Source organism: Plectrocnemia conspersa, unplaced genomic scaffold (assembly GCF_051122295.1).
Source record: "Plectrocnemia conspersa isolate PC_06_02 unplaced genomic scaffold, ASM5112229v1 ptg000012l, whole genome shotgun sequence".
In the NCBI taxonomy this organism is placed as follows: Eukaryota; Metazoa; Arthropoda; class Insecta; order Trichoptera; family Polycentropodidae; genus Plectrocnemia; species Plectrocnemia conspersa.
The window spans coordinates 30,902,481-30,917,873 of NW_028277176.1; the positions used below are offsets into that span (position 1 = coordinate 30,902,481).

The 15,393-nt window shown below is 30.5% G+C and overlaps 1 protein-coding gene across 7 annotated transcripts in view; it reads right to left on the reverse strand.

Annotated features, from left to right (window-relative positions):
• The window catches only part of LOC148228951 (uncharacterized protein CG43867), a 379,323-nt gene that overhangs the window by 307,946 nt on the left and 55,984 nt on the right, over window positions 1-15,393 (reverse strand). For all 7 annotated transcript variants that reach the window (XM_088199466.1, XM_088199461.1, XM_088199458.1 and 4 more), the window contains exon 2: window positions 2,367-2,830. In XM_088199466.1, the coding sequence (XP_088055592.1) occupies window positions 2,367-2,467 (101 nt within the window). In that variant the 5' untranslated portion in view covers window positions 2,468-2,830. The remainder of the gene's footprint in view (window positions 1-2,366; window positions 2,831-15,393) is intronic.

Here is a 15,393-nt window from a genome sequence, read left to right on the forward strand (position 1 = left end):
TCCAGGCCTGCCGAGAGAGGGGGGAAGGAAAAAATTCCCAGGGCTCGTTCTCCTCAAATAATGAATCTGAACTAAACTACAATTGTTTGAGAAGTATGTACTGATGTATTTATGGTATAAGTTCCTTCAGCCTTTTTTATACATACAAGAAATAAAAGGAGCGAAACATTGCCTTCAAAAGCACCCACATTCTAAGTAGTACTTTGACAATAAACAATATTATTCAAAGGAACAGATTGTAGTTGTTTGACGTGGCTCCGTTAATATTAAAATATGTTTGCAGATTATTATTGACTTTATTGCTTTTTGAACGTTTAAAAAATATTAGACATGAGAGAAAATATTCAACAAATGTGAATTAGTAGCAGTAAATTCGATCTGAAAATTCAGATCGAATACCTAATCAAATATGATTTCAGAAAATATGTCGCAACAGTGATTAATTTTTATATTTATTTGTAGCATAGAAAGAGTTAACTCCTACCTATTATTATTTATTCAAAAAATATACAAAATGTAATTTTTCATGAGGGCCGGAATCATTGTTTTCCCAGGACTCAGGTTCGCTGTTCATATTTGACGAACATCGTTCGGGACGTCTACTTGCGGTGACTACGCAAGAAACGATCGACAAATATGGTCTTGAGTGATTTACAAGACAAAGTGCGCGAACTTGTTGAGGCCACGGGCATATAACATGACACAGTGGATTAAATTTTGCACGAGCAATTAGGTATATAAGAGATATCAGTAAGATGGGTGCCTTCTCACATTGAAAAATAAGCGCAATCGTGTTGTCGATTCAATAGCTGGTTTGACTTTTTCGTCGCAATTAACAAGAGTTTCTGCATCGATACATAAGCGTCATCTACGTTGAATCCACATCCATTTGGAGAAAAGAGGAATAATAAATGGAGATATTACAACGGACTTCTAATATGAGAGTATTGGTCAATACATATTCAAACCGAATTTTGGTCAATAGGAGGGCGCAAAAACAATTATCACTTCTCAGAAGTCAAAAATTCACGTCACTGCGACGGTGACGGCCCGATTTTATTGCTTTTGGCGTGAATTTTTGATTTCTGAGAAGGGATAATTGTTTTTTGCGCCATCCTATTGGGCAAAATTCGGTTTATATGTTCCTCATTGAATTTGTCGTAGTATGAACGTTAAATAACCAAGCCTATCCACTACTATTTTATTGCTTTTGACGTTGATTTTTGACTTCTGAGAAGAAATAATTATTTTTTGCGCTCTTCAATTGGTTAAAATTCAGTTTAGATGTGCCTCACTCGATTCTCACTTATTGTAAGCCGTAATTTTGCCAGAAATATTTAAAAAAATAAGCACAAAAAATAATATTTATAGAAAATATTAGTAATAAATAAAACGATACTTAAAATAAATTAAATAATTATACTCGCAAGAAAAAAATCTTGTTTCCTTGGTTTTATTTTGCCAGATTGACTTAATCTAGTCTTAAATCTCTAATAATACGAAATTTAAATTTAATCTTTTTTATCAGTGATTTAAACTGAATAAAATCATAAAAAAATATTGCTTCTAATAAGTTTTTTAATCAGATTCGTTTATTTTAAGTGCGGAAAACGTGTTAACCATAATTATTAACCATCTAAGTCACGGCAAAAATCAGTTAGGTTAAGTTAGAATAGTAAATATATGTTTACTTTATTGCAATTTTCTCCTGGGGTGAATAAATACTCATTTAAAAAATAGTTTACTTTTAACTAAGCTGTATAAGCTACTGTCGAAACTCTCAAACCGTATAACCAAGAAAAATAAATACATATAGTTAGATAGCATCTGATATTAGGATACTTATATAACATGTGCAAAATGATTTATAAAATTACGCTATTAAGCACATTACGACAAAGCAATTGCGTCATTATGATGTATAAGCGAGATAATGTTGAGTGGGTATTACACAGTAATGAAACTGCAGCGGTACTTTGTTTAATTGTGTGGATTAACCTAAATATAAATGAGAGGTAAAAATAGGTAAATACCTACTAAAATGCACTAATGAGCTTCGCAAGATCTAATGGTAGTTCATAATAAATCGCAAGATCTAATGGTAGTTCATAAATCAGCAAATTAACGCAGACACATAGTTTAAAAATAAGTCAAGAAAAAAGATTTTAATATAAGCTTAATACACCAGCAAAAGTGGACGCATAAGGATGTTCAGTTCCTTGTTACCTAACTTTTAACATATATCACTGTTAATTGACCCAATACGTATTATTTTTTTCTTGCCTTTCTCGCATCATCGATACATCAGATTCACCCAGAAACAGATACTCAATTTATAAGACACACTTAGATAATAAATCACTGACCTAGTTCTCGGCGGCAGCAAAGGGCTGGCTGGAGTGGAAGCACACAACCTAGAAAGCGGGTCGAAGATTTGCGAGAGACGTCTTCCTCTTTCTTCAGACATGATTATTTGTATATACTATATAGATATATCTCAGATATTCACACTTCACTCGCGACGAACGACAAACCCGACTTAACAACTAGCCAACAATGATTTTTAACAACAACACCTTAACATCAAAGTTAAATATTTTTATATAAAACACAACACCGATATTATGTAGGTTAATGCAACGATAATATTAAAGCGAGCAACGGTTAAACTTATTATTAATACAATTACTTTTATATAAGAAGCGCGTGGTTCGCCTTTAACGAACGCTTGTAAAATTTGTATAAAATATTTTTATGGCCATTATAGGCAAAATCACTATGTGATGGAAGCTATGCGATCACGAGCGATGTTTCCACCTGCCATTTGCACCTGCAACAATAAACATATGATTATAAATACTATTTTTAATTTGACGAAAAATATGACACATCAAATAATAATATTTTTTAATTATTATATTGTATAAAGTACACTCCTTTTTTACTACATGTGTATTTAGTTATAGCTAAATAACACATACATACATATTAATATGCTGAAAAGCTATTAACATACATTGTATAAATCAACGATATTAGTATTCATTATATTAAGCTATGAATCTATTACCATTAATTACCCGCTGAAAGTTCAATGGACCTTCCTTAACTAAATAAAACTATTTTTATTGATTCGTGAATCATTTTTTTTTTAATATAATATATAGTCTAAAACAAATTATATATATTAAAAATATTGATCAATCATTGGTAAGTTAAAGTAAGCGCTTTCAATGCTGGAACACATATAATGTAAAGCTTTTTTAATATAAAGATTATAGTGTTTTATAAGATTCGCAAGTTCTACTAAATAATTAGAGATAAATGTTTTTGTAAGCCGATTAATCAATTTTAATTAAACTGCTTGTTTGGATGATGAGCGAAAAGTTAGAAAATAATATTTCGATTCCTCATTTCATTGCTGATTTACATTGACAAAAACACTATATGGGAGTCTCTTTTGCTAAGAGCGAATAGAATTCTTAATTATTCATAGTTTTCAACATTCGAATATTGAGTAAAAAATCGATAAATATTCGAATATATTCGTAATTTTTTTCTTGGTTCTTACTGATATTGATTTATTTAACCAATTAGTGCAAAAAATCAGTTTATTGCCTGTAAATAATATTTCATTCAAGGATCAAGGATCAATATTACGTAACGTACGGTCCGTTAGAACATTGATAATATCAATCATAGCTCCAAGCATAGATAGCTCATAAATATAATTATGTTATGTCATGTCTATAAGTTTTACTGAAAGCTTCATTAGAATACTTTAAAGACTCCAATTCATAACAATATATTGTAAAGTTTATGAAACTATTTGAAAACATAAACACTATGAACCTTACTTAAACAAAAGCGAGGGCCAATGCTAAATCCTTATGCCTGCACTACTCTCTGGAAGTTGTCCGAACCGAAGTTACAACTGAAGTCAGCCGAGACCTTCGACTTCGAGTAAGCGACCACACTGCCACAAATTTCATATGTGAATGACATCCGGACGGCAGCTTACGTCACGTACAGCTGGCATATTTGCGCGCGATCGAAAAATGTATCAAATAATCGCAATTTTTAAATTGTCATTTTATTAAATTTGTGTGGGCACTCACCAATACAATATCAGTGAAAACTTTTCGGTCGTAAATATTCAATTTACGCAAAATCTTTATCGGCTTTTGCAAAATGCCAAACTACTTCAGAATACGAATATCACATCTGTGACTATCCTAGAATTTGTCGCCATCGATTCTAAATAAGAATTTGTTATGATGTGACATTTATATAAACCGATCTAGAAAAATACAGTAGGATATTCGAAACGATTTTTTTTAACAAAATCAAGTACCACTAATTATTTTTTAAATATTTAATTTTATATGAAAAAAAAATAATAACGATATCTGTTAGAAGAATATACTATCAAAAATATAATTACTCCCTTTTGGTGCCCTAAAATATTCAAAGATGTCAGTAAGAGTCTATTTAAGTCCCCGATAAGCATGTAGTATTATAACTTGATCACGTGACCACGATGCAGCGCTTGACATGCGTGTTAATCATAGGACGCCTACGCGCATACTGAAATTGAACCATATCATTAAAAAAAAAACATAAAAAAACGAAAAACCATATCATTATCTCTCTCACTGTCGTCACTTAACACGCAAGAGATCGAAAAGGGAAGTATCTCACCGCTCGCACTCGAAAGAGCAGCTCCGACTTCGGTCCGTTTGCCGACAATGTTTGGAAGCGCTTGAAGCTGGCCAAGTCGACTAAAGTACCCCTACTTAACCTCCTGTTCTCGGTAACCTCGGACAACTTCCGAGAGATGTTTAGAGCGGGCAGAACCGAACTCGAAGATCTTAGATAATGAATGCAGACTTAAACACTCACAATATTTGTTATTAAAAAACAACAATAAATATCAAGCTTTAAATGTTTCAAACATTAAAGTATTTTCAAAAAATACATAACTATAATAAATAATTTTAGAGAGACTTAAAAATTACTCATAATAGTTTTGATTTGAAAAAGCTAAAAATATAATAAAAAATAACACTCATTAAAAAAATCCACAGCTTCAAAATATATAGCTCAAAAATATTTTCGGCATATACAAAGATTTTTTTTCGTTATTTTTTTTCTCGACTTTTAGTTATCATTGCCATGGTTGTTAAAAATTAAGATTAATCGCACTAAACAAAATAATAGGTACACTTGGGATGCACATAATAAAAACCCAAATACACAGCTGTGTTTTTAAGAAGTTCCATGAATTCTTAAGATATTGTTCTGATTTATTTAGGACATGCCCAGTAAAACGTTTATTATGAACAACAAGAACGGAATTTTCTCGATCGTTCTAACAGCGTTATCTAAGACGTTGTCTGAAAATATTTCGCTGGTCCTTCAAGTCCGGTAAGACGACCTTCACGCAAGAGTCAATGTCGCATGCAATTACAAGACACAATCCCCGTCTTTTCCTTTTGGGGAGAAGTTTACAAACGCTTTAAATATGAGAGTTTTATATTTATCAAAATATATTTATAAATAAATACATTTTTAAGCAAAAAAAATTGACGAATATATGTAATAGTCAAATACATATATTATATTTATTATACTAAAAATTATGTGTTAAACAGTAATAAGCTTATCATTAACAAATCAATTAAGCGATTAATTGGTTTATCTAACCAACTGAATAAACCAAATAAACATTCAACATGCGAGTGGTAATTACAGCTGAAATGAAATACGTAATCCAACTAATTAGAATGCCATCACAGATAAATTTATACAACTATGAATTACTACATTTGAAACCTCGGAACTGTTCATTCATCACATACAAATATCCTTTTTATTTTCAATCGTTTTTTCCTTCCACCGAAAGACTGCTGCCTATATGCCTAGTCCCGATTGTGTTCTTCCACGAAACGAAAGGGTCCCCGAGATGTCTTCGCTGATAAGTTTAATCTGTGGATATAACTCACGGTCGTGAAGGGCGGCAGGGCTGCCATTGTAAATGACTACCTTTTGCCTTTGCGGCAACTAGGGGAAGAGAATTGGAGAAAGTAAAAAAAAAAAACACGGGTCCGTCGAATTAATGACGGTCCTTTTCCCGGATCGTTTTTAACGGAGAGACCACTAAAGATGTGTAATTTTACTCCTGGGGCGTGCGCGATTTTTCTTTGATCTAAATTTTGACGGGCTATTGCGAGACGTCGACACTTTTTGGCTGTGGTGTAAAAAGCTCAGTTATGTGATGCGGGAAGAAGCTTTATGCTCGGATGAGCGACGACGTGCTCTCAGACGGTCGTAACTCATGTTTGCCAGAAATCTTGTTCTATTTTGGGTTCAGTATAATAACAGTAAAGGTTCCCATGTTTATTAGGCCAAAGCACTAACGTGAATTAACATTTCATAACTCATCCATTCAATTAGAATATATAATATATTATATTATATATTCTAATTGAATTATATTATATATTACATAAACAACAACGGCTAAATTATTTTTACAAATTTTCAGCTTTTATGTAGAAATAATGTAATATTTTTTATTATGGAATTATTCATAATAAATATACACGACTTAACTCCAATTTAATTAATCATAACGATAATGAAAATCTGAGTTATGTCGGGACCACCCATAATGCGTCGCTAAAACGATCATAAATTTGAGATGTGTGTCTCTTAGACAAATATATTAACAGACGTCCATTAAACAGATACTTTAGAACCGCATTCCATAGAATGGCAACGTTGGTAATGTATGTACATACAAGGCGCGTACGGTGAGCTACCTTCCTTTTTGCTCGCTCGCGTGTTAAGTGACAAGAGTGAGTGAGAGATAAGGACGTGCGGAACGGATTGACTGCAAAGTTTCACTATCACGCGAAAACGCGTGAACGGGCCGTAATGTGTTTTAACACATTACTGTAGACAAAAGCTTGTTCTGGTCGCGCTAATTTTGGTTAAAACTAATATAAATATAATTACGAAAACTCAATAGAGCCTAAATTGCTTTAGGGTAAGGTTTTGCCAACACTCGCGTTCTAAAATCTCGTATGAAGTCGCACAACGAACTTTTATACGCAGACTTCCATTCTAAATTAAATTGTTTTACGAGTGTCGCGATAATGGAAGAGGGCACAATCGAGCCGTTTTTGTTGCGAGTCCCCTTTAGTCACAACGAAGCACACAGGGCTGATATGGAATAGGTGTTTTTATTTTTATTTTTTTCACTCTCCCTTAATTAAACGTTTCATTCGCGTCGCGATCTGGATAAGGTCGGAAATTTGGCTTTGCTTTGGAGAGGTGAGGCAGAATGCGCACTGAAATTCAATTACATTAAACCTATTTCAGCATAATCTGGCGACGTAATCTGAGAACTTCGGGTCACGGGACAGAAGAAGGGAAACGAGAAGGAAGGGAAGTTAAAACGTCCGAGGAGCGTCAGGTGAGAGCTGCGTTGATTACGTCTCCGGCAATAAATAAACATTCTCCTGTCTCTTCTCTCTCTTACTTCTCTGGCGAAAAATTAAAAGCCTCCCACGGCGGCCGAGGAAAAAATTCAATTTGTGAAAATCTGGTGCGGAAAATGGGCGGCTTTGTTCTGAACGATTTGCCCTATGCGAAGAAAAAGCAAAGATTTTCGTTGATATATTAGTAAAAGAAACATTGCATGTTTTTCTTCGACGATATTAACAATGATATATTACTGTGTAAAAAATAAGCAGACGACATGAATCGCACACTAAATTGAATTATTGTGCAATGAATAATCAAAATGATGGGCAATAAAAGAAAAATGTCAATCATAAACTTTTTAGAGAAACACGTAATGTATATTTATCAAAACAAATCAAAATGTATTATTGATTATTAAAAATAATACGTCATGTTTATATTTAATCTAACATTTTGTTGTAAGACAGGCTCGCATTAAAATTGAATTGAATTAAAAATAAAATTGTTTTTTGTGTACAACCATCCCCCGAGTATGCCGTGCGTATTTTTTGCAAAGACACGTATTTTAATTTTTTTTAAACTGCAAACGTTTGAGGATGCCGAAACCAAATGTGTCTTAAAACTCACGTTGTAAAACAATACTTTCGGACTGTTAAATAGGGGTTTCCGTTCTGGAAATTGGTTTGCGAAATACCCGTTTTTAAATATTTCATCTTGAAAATTGTGAGATATATATTTCATATGAAGAAACCAAATATTAAAATGACCTGTTAAAATATCGGGGCATTCGGCTATTTTAAAAACCCAGAACTCAATCAACAACTACTAAGTAGTGAGTCCCCAGTCTGTAAATCAGTGATATCTATTTTATGAAGTATGAACAAATATTATGTACGCTACGCTACCACATACACAATATAAATATTTTGGGAATTTTATTATGAAAGGGTTATTTTTTGTCACAAACACCATATTTACCCAGCAATTAAAATTTCCATCTTACCGCTTCCGTTTCGGCGCAATAATTTAATTAGGTCCAATTATTTTTTGTTATACATTTATGTGTTTAGTATATTTAGTTTCATTGCCGGCGCGAAAGCCCTTTTGGAAATTACGCGAATGCCCGTGAGTATGAAAGACCTCATTTGGCGGGCCGAAGTGGCCGGAAAAACACGAAACGGTAGGGAGTGGAGGGCGGAACCGCTTCCGGCTAGTAAACCGGAAGTGAAGCAAAGGGACACAGTGACACTGCACTTTATGGCCCTTGTTTATGATCTTTGTTCGTTTATAGTGCGCGAGGGGAAAGCGGGGAGTAATGAAACGGCCTCCTTGCTCGGTCAAACATGTAAATGAAATTGTGATGAAAAAGTAATGATGATACTCTCACTTTCGCAGGAAAACGCTTCGCCCGTGGAGCGATTTAGTTTTTGCTTATTTCTAATGCGAATCAAATCTGGCCCAGTCACGAAAAATTTCTCCATTGTATTATATATTTTTCCGAGAAAATTATGATTACAGTTGATCGATGCGCAGCAGTACTTTGTAACTTGTGTGCTGCAAAATAATATGGAAAAAATATTAAAAATGGTTACACTGTTTTCTAAAATCAGGAAAATAAGTAAATAAAAGCACTTTATTGTATGAGTTTAAAACGGGTGAAAAGGCAGCAGAGGCTGCTTGTAAACTTAACAATGCTTTTAATGTGTATACTGTTGAGAAACGTACGATGTAATTGTAATTCCAAAAATATCGTGCTCGAGCTTGTACAATAAAACAGCAGGTAAATAAAAAAGCTTGACAAATAGGTACCGCACGAACTAAATGAAAATCAAAAAATAGCTATATATAAGATTGTTCTGTGCTACTTTTACGCAACATAAATGATTTATTTATCGTACGACAAATAGTGGATCCATAATAAAAGTATTGGTTGTTTTTGCAACAGGACTAAGCTAATAACGCTGGGAGTTCATTATAAAAATTCCCAGTATTGGTTTCAAACGTAATATACAAAAAATATAAAAATATAGATCAAGCAATTAATACATATTTTTCATATTTAAAATAAAAGTATTTTATAAATAAAAATATGACTTAACGAAAATTGCTGTGAAAATTTGTAAGATAAAAAATGAAACAAAGTACTCAAAAAACCGCTCAAAAATTCATTAATTTACTTATTGAAGTCATTCTCATTTATTTATTGACATTTTTATTTATACAATTCTTTTTGGGCGTGAATAATTAGACAGATAATAAAAATTCCTTTACAAATGTTTTCAATACAATTTCCGCTTTTTTTAATTTTGTTTTACATAAAACGAAATATTTTTTTGATAGAAAAAATTCTTTCATTGATGTTGTCCTTTACAAACAAAATAAAATTCCTTTGAAATATAATCTACAATATAAGTAGGAAGCATAGACTCGTAAGTAGAGATTGCAATACCGATAATACCGGTATTGTGGCCAAAATTAAGTTGCGATACTATCGGTATTACAAAATAAAACACCAATAGTAACTAAAATTGTTTGTTGAAAACGACGATGACCAAATTGCTTTAGAGCAAAAGCGTAAAATAAAAATGTGGTTATTGTATTGGGTTAAATTAAGTAGAATAATATTTTCACTTTTAGTCAAAAAGAGCCGAAACATCAGCCCACCCCTACATATGCAAAAAATCCCACCGGCCGATATTTAATACTATGTTCGATATTTTTGAAAATTAATACGTTTGCTCTATCTCTGGCTAATCTAACGGTTTCTATCAATTCCCAGTAATTATTTTATTTAAGAGACCGCGAGAAGTGACCGCGCCATTTTTATATGATAGGGATGGCTGGCGAAGTGAAAACAAAAGCTAATATTGCATAAGCGAATTTTTTTTTACTATTTGAATATTTTTATCTCCCTTCAGACATATTTTTACCTAAATTGTAAATGAAATATGCTTCACTAAGCATTGGTATTAAATTTTAGAAATAATTATATTATATTATATTACAAGATATTTAATTATATATATTTAAAAAAAACTTTTTCATTGAAAAATATTGTAGCTATTTTTTCTGTTACCAACTAAAATTAGGTTGTAATAGACTAAAAATAAGTTAAATTAAACTAAATTGATATATTTTTTTACTGTTGTAACAACTAAAAATTATTGATTTTTATTACCCCACATCATTAAAAGTACACAAAAAAAGTTTCAAATTTTTAAAATACATATATATATATAACATAATTAATTTTAAAATGCAAAAAATGCATATATTAGGCTAAAAGGATTATGCAGTATTTATGTTTTTTATATTTTAATATTTACATAAACATTTACAACTCAAATCAAATAAATCATTAGTAGAAGTAAATAAGCATACGAGAGATAATAATAGAAAATAAATATTATTGCGATATTCTGAAATTAATATTAAATTTGCAAAAATAAAATAATACAATTAAATCACATTTTAATCACAAAAATATTACCGTCATTAGTCATATAAATATGTTTTCAAAAATAAATTATCGTTTCATAGACATTTTAAGGCAGCATATAATTTAACTATCAGTTTAATTATATTTTCGCTAGTATAAATATATATTCACTGCTGAATATGTATTTGAAAATAGACTGAAAAATACACATTCACTGTAACATTTATACAACTAAGTAAATAATGATGGGTATGAAAATGTATATAATATTAGGAAAAGCTAAAATTATATATTTTTCTAGCACTTGTCAGATAAATGATATTTTCACTGGTAAAAATAGATATATAACCGGTGGCAATTTATTTTGATATTATTTCACTAATATGTCATATTTTAAAAAATATTTTAAATATAATATTAAATATCTTTGAGGGATAACCCGAATTTTTTTTTTAATATTTCCCTATTTCCTATCGCCATACATGTACGGTCGATGATCTTTCAATTTTGGGGTACTTTAGGTAGTTATATAATTACATATATAACTGAAGAAAAGAGAAATAAAAATATTATATTTATATAATATTTTTTAATTTTATTTAACATAAATTAACGAGTACGAAATAAATAAACCTAACAAAAAATATTTTATAAAAAATATTAAGAATCTCTGAATTGATATAAAAACATCATAAATATATTATAAAAAATATGTAAAATAAATTAACGAAATTTAATAATAGATTTAACGAAAATTTAATAATAGATTAAATTAAAACGTGTTTCTAAGGATAGTTTGCGAATCTGCAACTGGATATAATTGCAGATTCAAACTATATTCGGGAACAGGAATACCATTAGAAATCACAGAATCGATGAAAAATTACGTAAATAAATGGATCTTCTGTTTATGAATTATTTTTATAATAGCCTAAAAATTAGAAATTGTGTACTCATTAAAAAAGTTTGAATTTGTGAAACATTCAGAGTAAAAAGAAACATACCCGAAAAATAAATTTATTTCAGTCAAAACGGTGTCGAATATTTCAGTATTATCAATTGTGGAAATTATCTGAACGATACGCTTTTTCAGTGTGTTTCAAATCTATTTCACCTTTTCTCAAAAAAATTGAAAATATAATTTTAACTTTAAAAATAAAATTTTGACTGAAAAATAATAATGCATACCTAAATGCATCATCGAATAAAATAATATCCGGTTTATAGGAAATGTACAGCAAAGAAATATACGGCAAAATCTGCATTGTATTTATTCAATTGCGCTTTGTGTTTTTAAAAATCTGAACCCTGATAATAAAATAAGATTTAACGGATTTATGTTGAATTTTGCAATAAATTGGATGACTAAAACAGAAGGATAACCAAATAATGATGATTTTTAATATCAAGCAGTTTTCGCAACCCATCAACACAGAGATTTTCCAGTAATTTACGACAGCACCAGTTAGTAAAAAAATCAATGAGCTATAAACGACTTCAAAGAAAACAGCAAAGTTTATTTAAAACAAAAATAGAAGTGAAACAACGGTTTTCAGTAACGGTCATTTTTTTTAATTACATGTTTTATATATTATTTTATGGTATTAATATTGTGTTTGCAATAGTTTTAAGTAAGTAAACTTGAAAGAGGAGAATCCTACTCATGGTCAAAAAACATTCCGTAAAATATTAACCGTTAGATAAAAAACATACCTTTATTTGTCCCTTTTCTGGGGGTAGACACCTTGAACTGACCGTTACAGTATATTTGTAAACAAATGAAAACAAAGGAATAAATAAAAACAATAGAAGTGAAAAAACATACACATAGTACGTGTAAGCGTTCGTGATAGATATACAGAATATCGCTTAAAAAACATATATTATTTAATTCGAAGCTTATGTAGTGTAGTGAATAAATAAGCAATAAATATTTACAAGTGCAGTTTCAGTTTTAAAATGTGTGATCGTTATAAAAATAGTGAGATAATAATTTGTGTAGTGTATTATTGACAAGACAACATAGGAAGGAGGTATTACGTGGTGAGTCAAAATCTTAATTTAAATTTATATTTACTGAGGTTATATCAGCCTAATATTTCTGGTATTACTTTATAATTGTTAATATAAAATATCATTTATACGCCGGTATAAAAATTTACGCGTTTCTATGACGATATAAAATATTATTATTCGTATTTAGATGTATTTATATACATACATATATTATATATGATTTAATATATTTAGAGCCAATTAAGTTGCATTTATTCTAAAATCAAATCTAAATATTATTATAAAATATGTTTACATTTTTTTATAAAACTCTGTTATTCAATAACATTTGTAAATCATGGACGGTTAATTATTTTAGTATTCATTGTCTATTCACAAAGCTTTTAATTTCAGTTTTATAACTTATGATACAAAACTTTATTTATTTTTCAAGTTTTATTTTTGCTTTATAGATTTATTCTATAATAATTCCTGGTTATATTATATTTTAAAGTCAAATAAAACGCAAAAAAATATTGTATGTTACTGTAGGTTTATATATCATATATAAAAAAAAACTATACCGCGAAATATGGTCCCCGTACTGAGTAATCAAAAAGGTTCAATTCTCTCGCACAACAATGCGCAAGCATATATCGTACAAGTTAATGAGTTAGGCTATGCGATATTATTTTATCTAATATATCTCTAGCAGATTATTACTGATTTAGGATGTTTGTCAAGCAAGCAAATGCAATTCCAGCACTTCAAATCGAATGAAGCATATCTAAACCAAATTTTGCCCAATATGAGAGCGCAAAAAACAAAATTGTCCCTTCTCAGAAGTAAAAAATTCACGTCAAAAATAATAAAATCGTGCCATTGCCGTTGTAGTGGGTACGCTCAGTAAGCTAACGTTCAAACTATGATTCTTCTAATTATATTTCAAATTAAATAAGGAACATATAAACAAAATTTTTCTCAATAGAAAAGCGCAAAAAAATTATCGATTCTCAGAAGTCAAAAATTTACGTCAAAAGCAATAAAATCGTGCCGTCGCTGTTGTAGTGGATACGCTCAATAAGCTAACGTTCATACTTTGATTCGTATAATAATATTGCAAATTAAATAAGGAACATAAAAACCGAATTTTGACCAATAGGAAAGCGCAAAAAACAATTATCTCTTCTCAGAAGGCAAAAATTCACGTCAAAAGCAATAAAATCGTGTCGGCGCCGTCGCAGTGGGAACGCTCGGTAACGAGCGTTCCCACTGCGACGGCGCCGGCCCGATTTTATTGCTTTTGACGTGAATTTTTGCCTTCTGAGAAGAGATAATTGTTTTTTGCGCCCTCCTATTGATCAAAAATCCGTTTTGAGTATACTTTAATCAGCCCTTTTATATTGTAAGTCCACAGTAAAATCGATAAGCATCGCTATCATATTTTTTAAAAATGGTGTAATGTTGAAATGCAGACAAACTATAGAGCAATATGTGAGATGCGACGTCTGTCCGCTTATTTTTTCATTAGTTGACTTAGTTTGTATTTTTTACTAATGAAAGTTCTAAAACTATAATTATTTTTAAAGCTTTCATTAGGTTAGGTTTGGGTTTTAACAGAAAATGGACGTTTCGGCTTTTTTTTAAATTATAAAGCAGCAAAAACTCTTAAGCAGTGAGCTTTAGTCTTGAAAATTGCACAGTTAATTTTTTTTAAATCACAGCTAAGGTGTTTCCATTATAAGCTATGAAACTTATAAATATAAATTCAACTGGTACAAATATTCCGGTAGGTGTCGGCTTTTTTAATTACAAAAGTACCAAAAAACTCTCGAGCAGTAAGCTCAAACGTCTTGAAAATTGTACATTTTATTTTGAATAGACTTTTTCAATGAAAGCAATTGTTTTAGAAACGTTGTTTTTATCATCAGTTATCAACCATTAAAATATCTATTGAAGTTTTAAGAAAGCCGCTAAAGTTTCTGTAACGTTAAAAAGCTCTTAACAGTTAAGAGGAATAAAACGCTAAAGTAACGCAATATTTATTAAAAATAAAAAAATGCATGTTCTAAACTATCGAATAGTGAGCTCTGATGTCTTGAAAATTTCACATTTTGTGACTAGAGTTTTTAAATGATCACAGCTGTTTTTAGCTACGTGTTTTATATAATGAGCCATAGAGAATTTTTATATATAATATATTTCACTAATAAAATTATTTTTATACCATTCGGTTTTGGCAATCTTTTAATTTATGAAGCAGCAAAAACTCTAAGGCAGTGAACTAGTCTTTTTAAAGTTGCATAGTTTATTTCGACGAGTGTTTCCATTATCAGTTATAAAGGCAAAAATGATCCAAAATGTTTTAGTAGAGCTTTAGAAAAAAAAGGCACTAAAGTAACTCAATATTGCGTAGAATTAAATATTTGCAAGATAATGTTTTTCTTCCTTGGTTTTTTCACAATCTA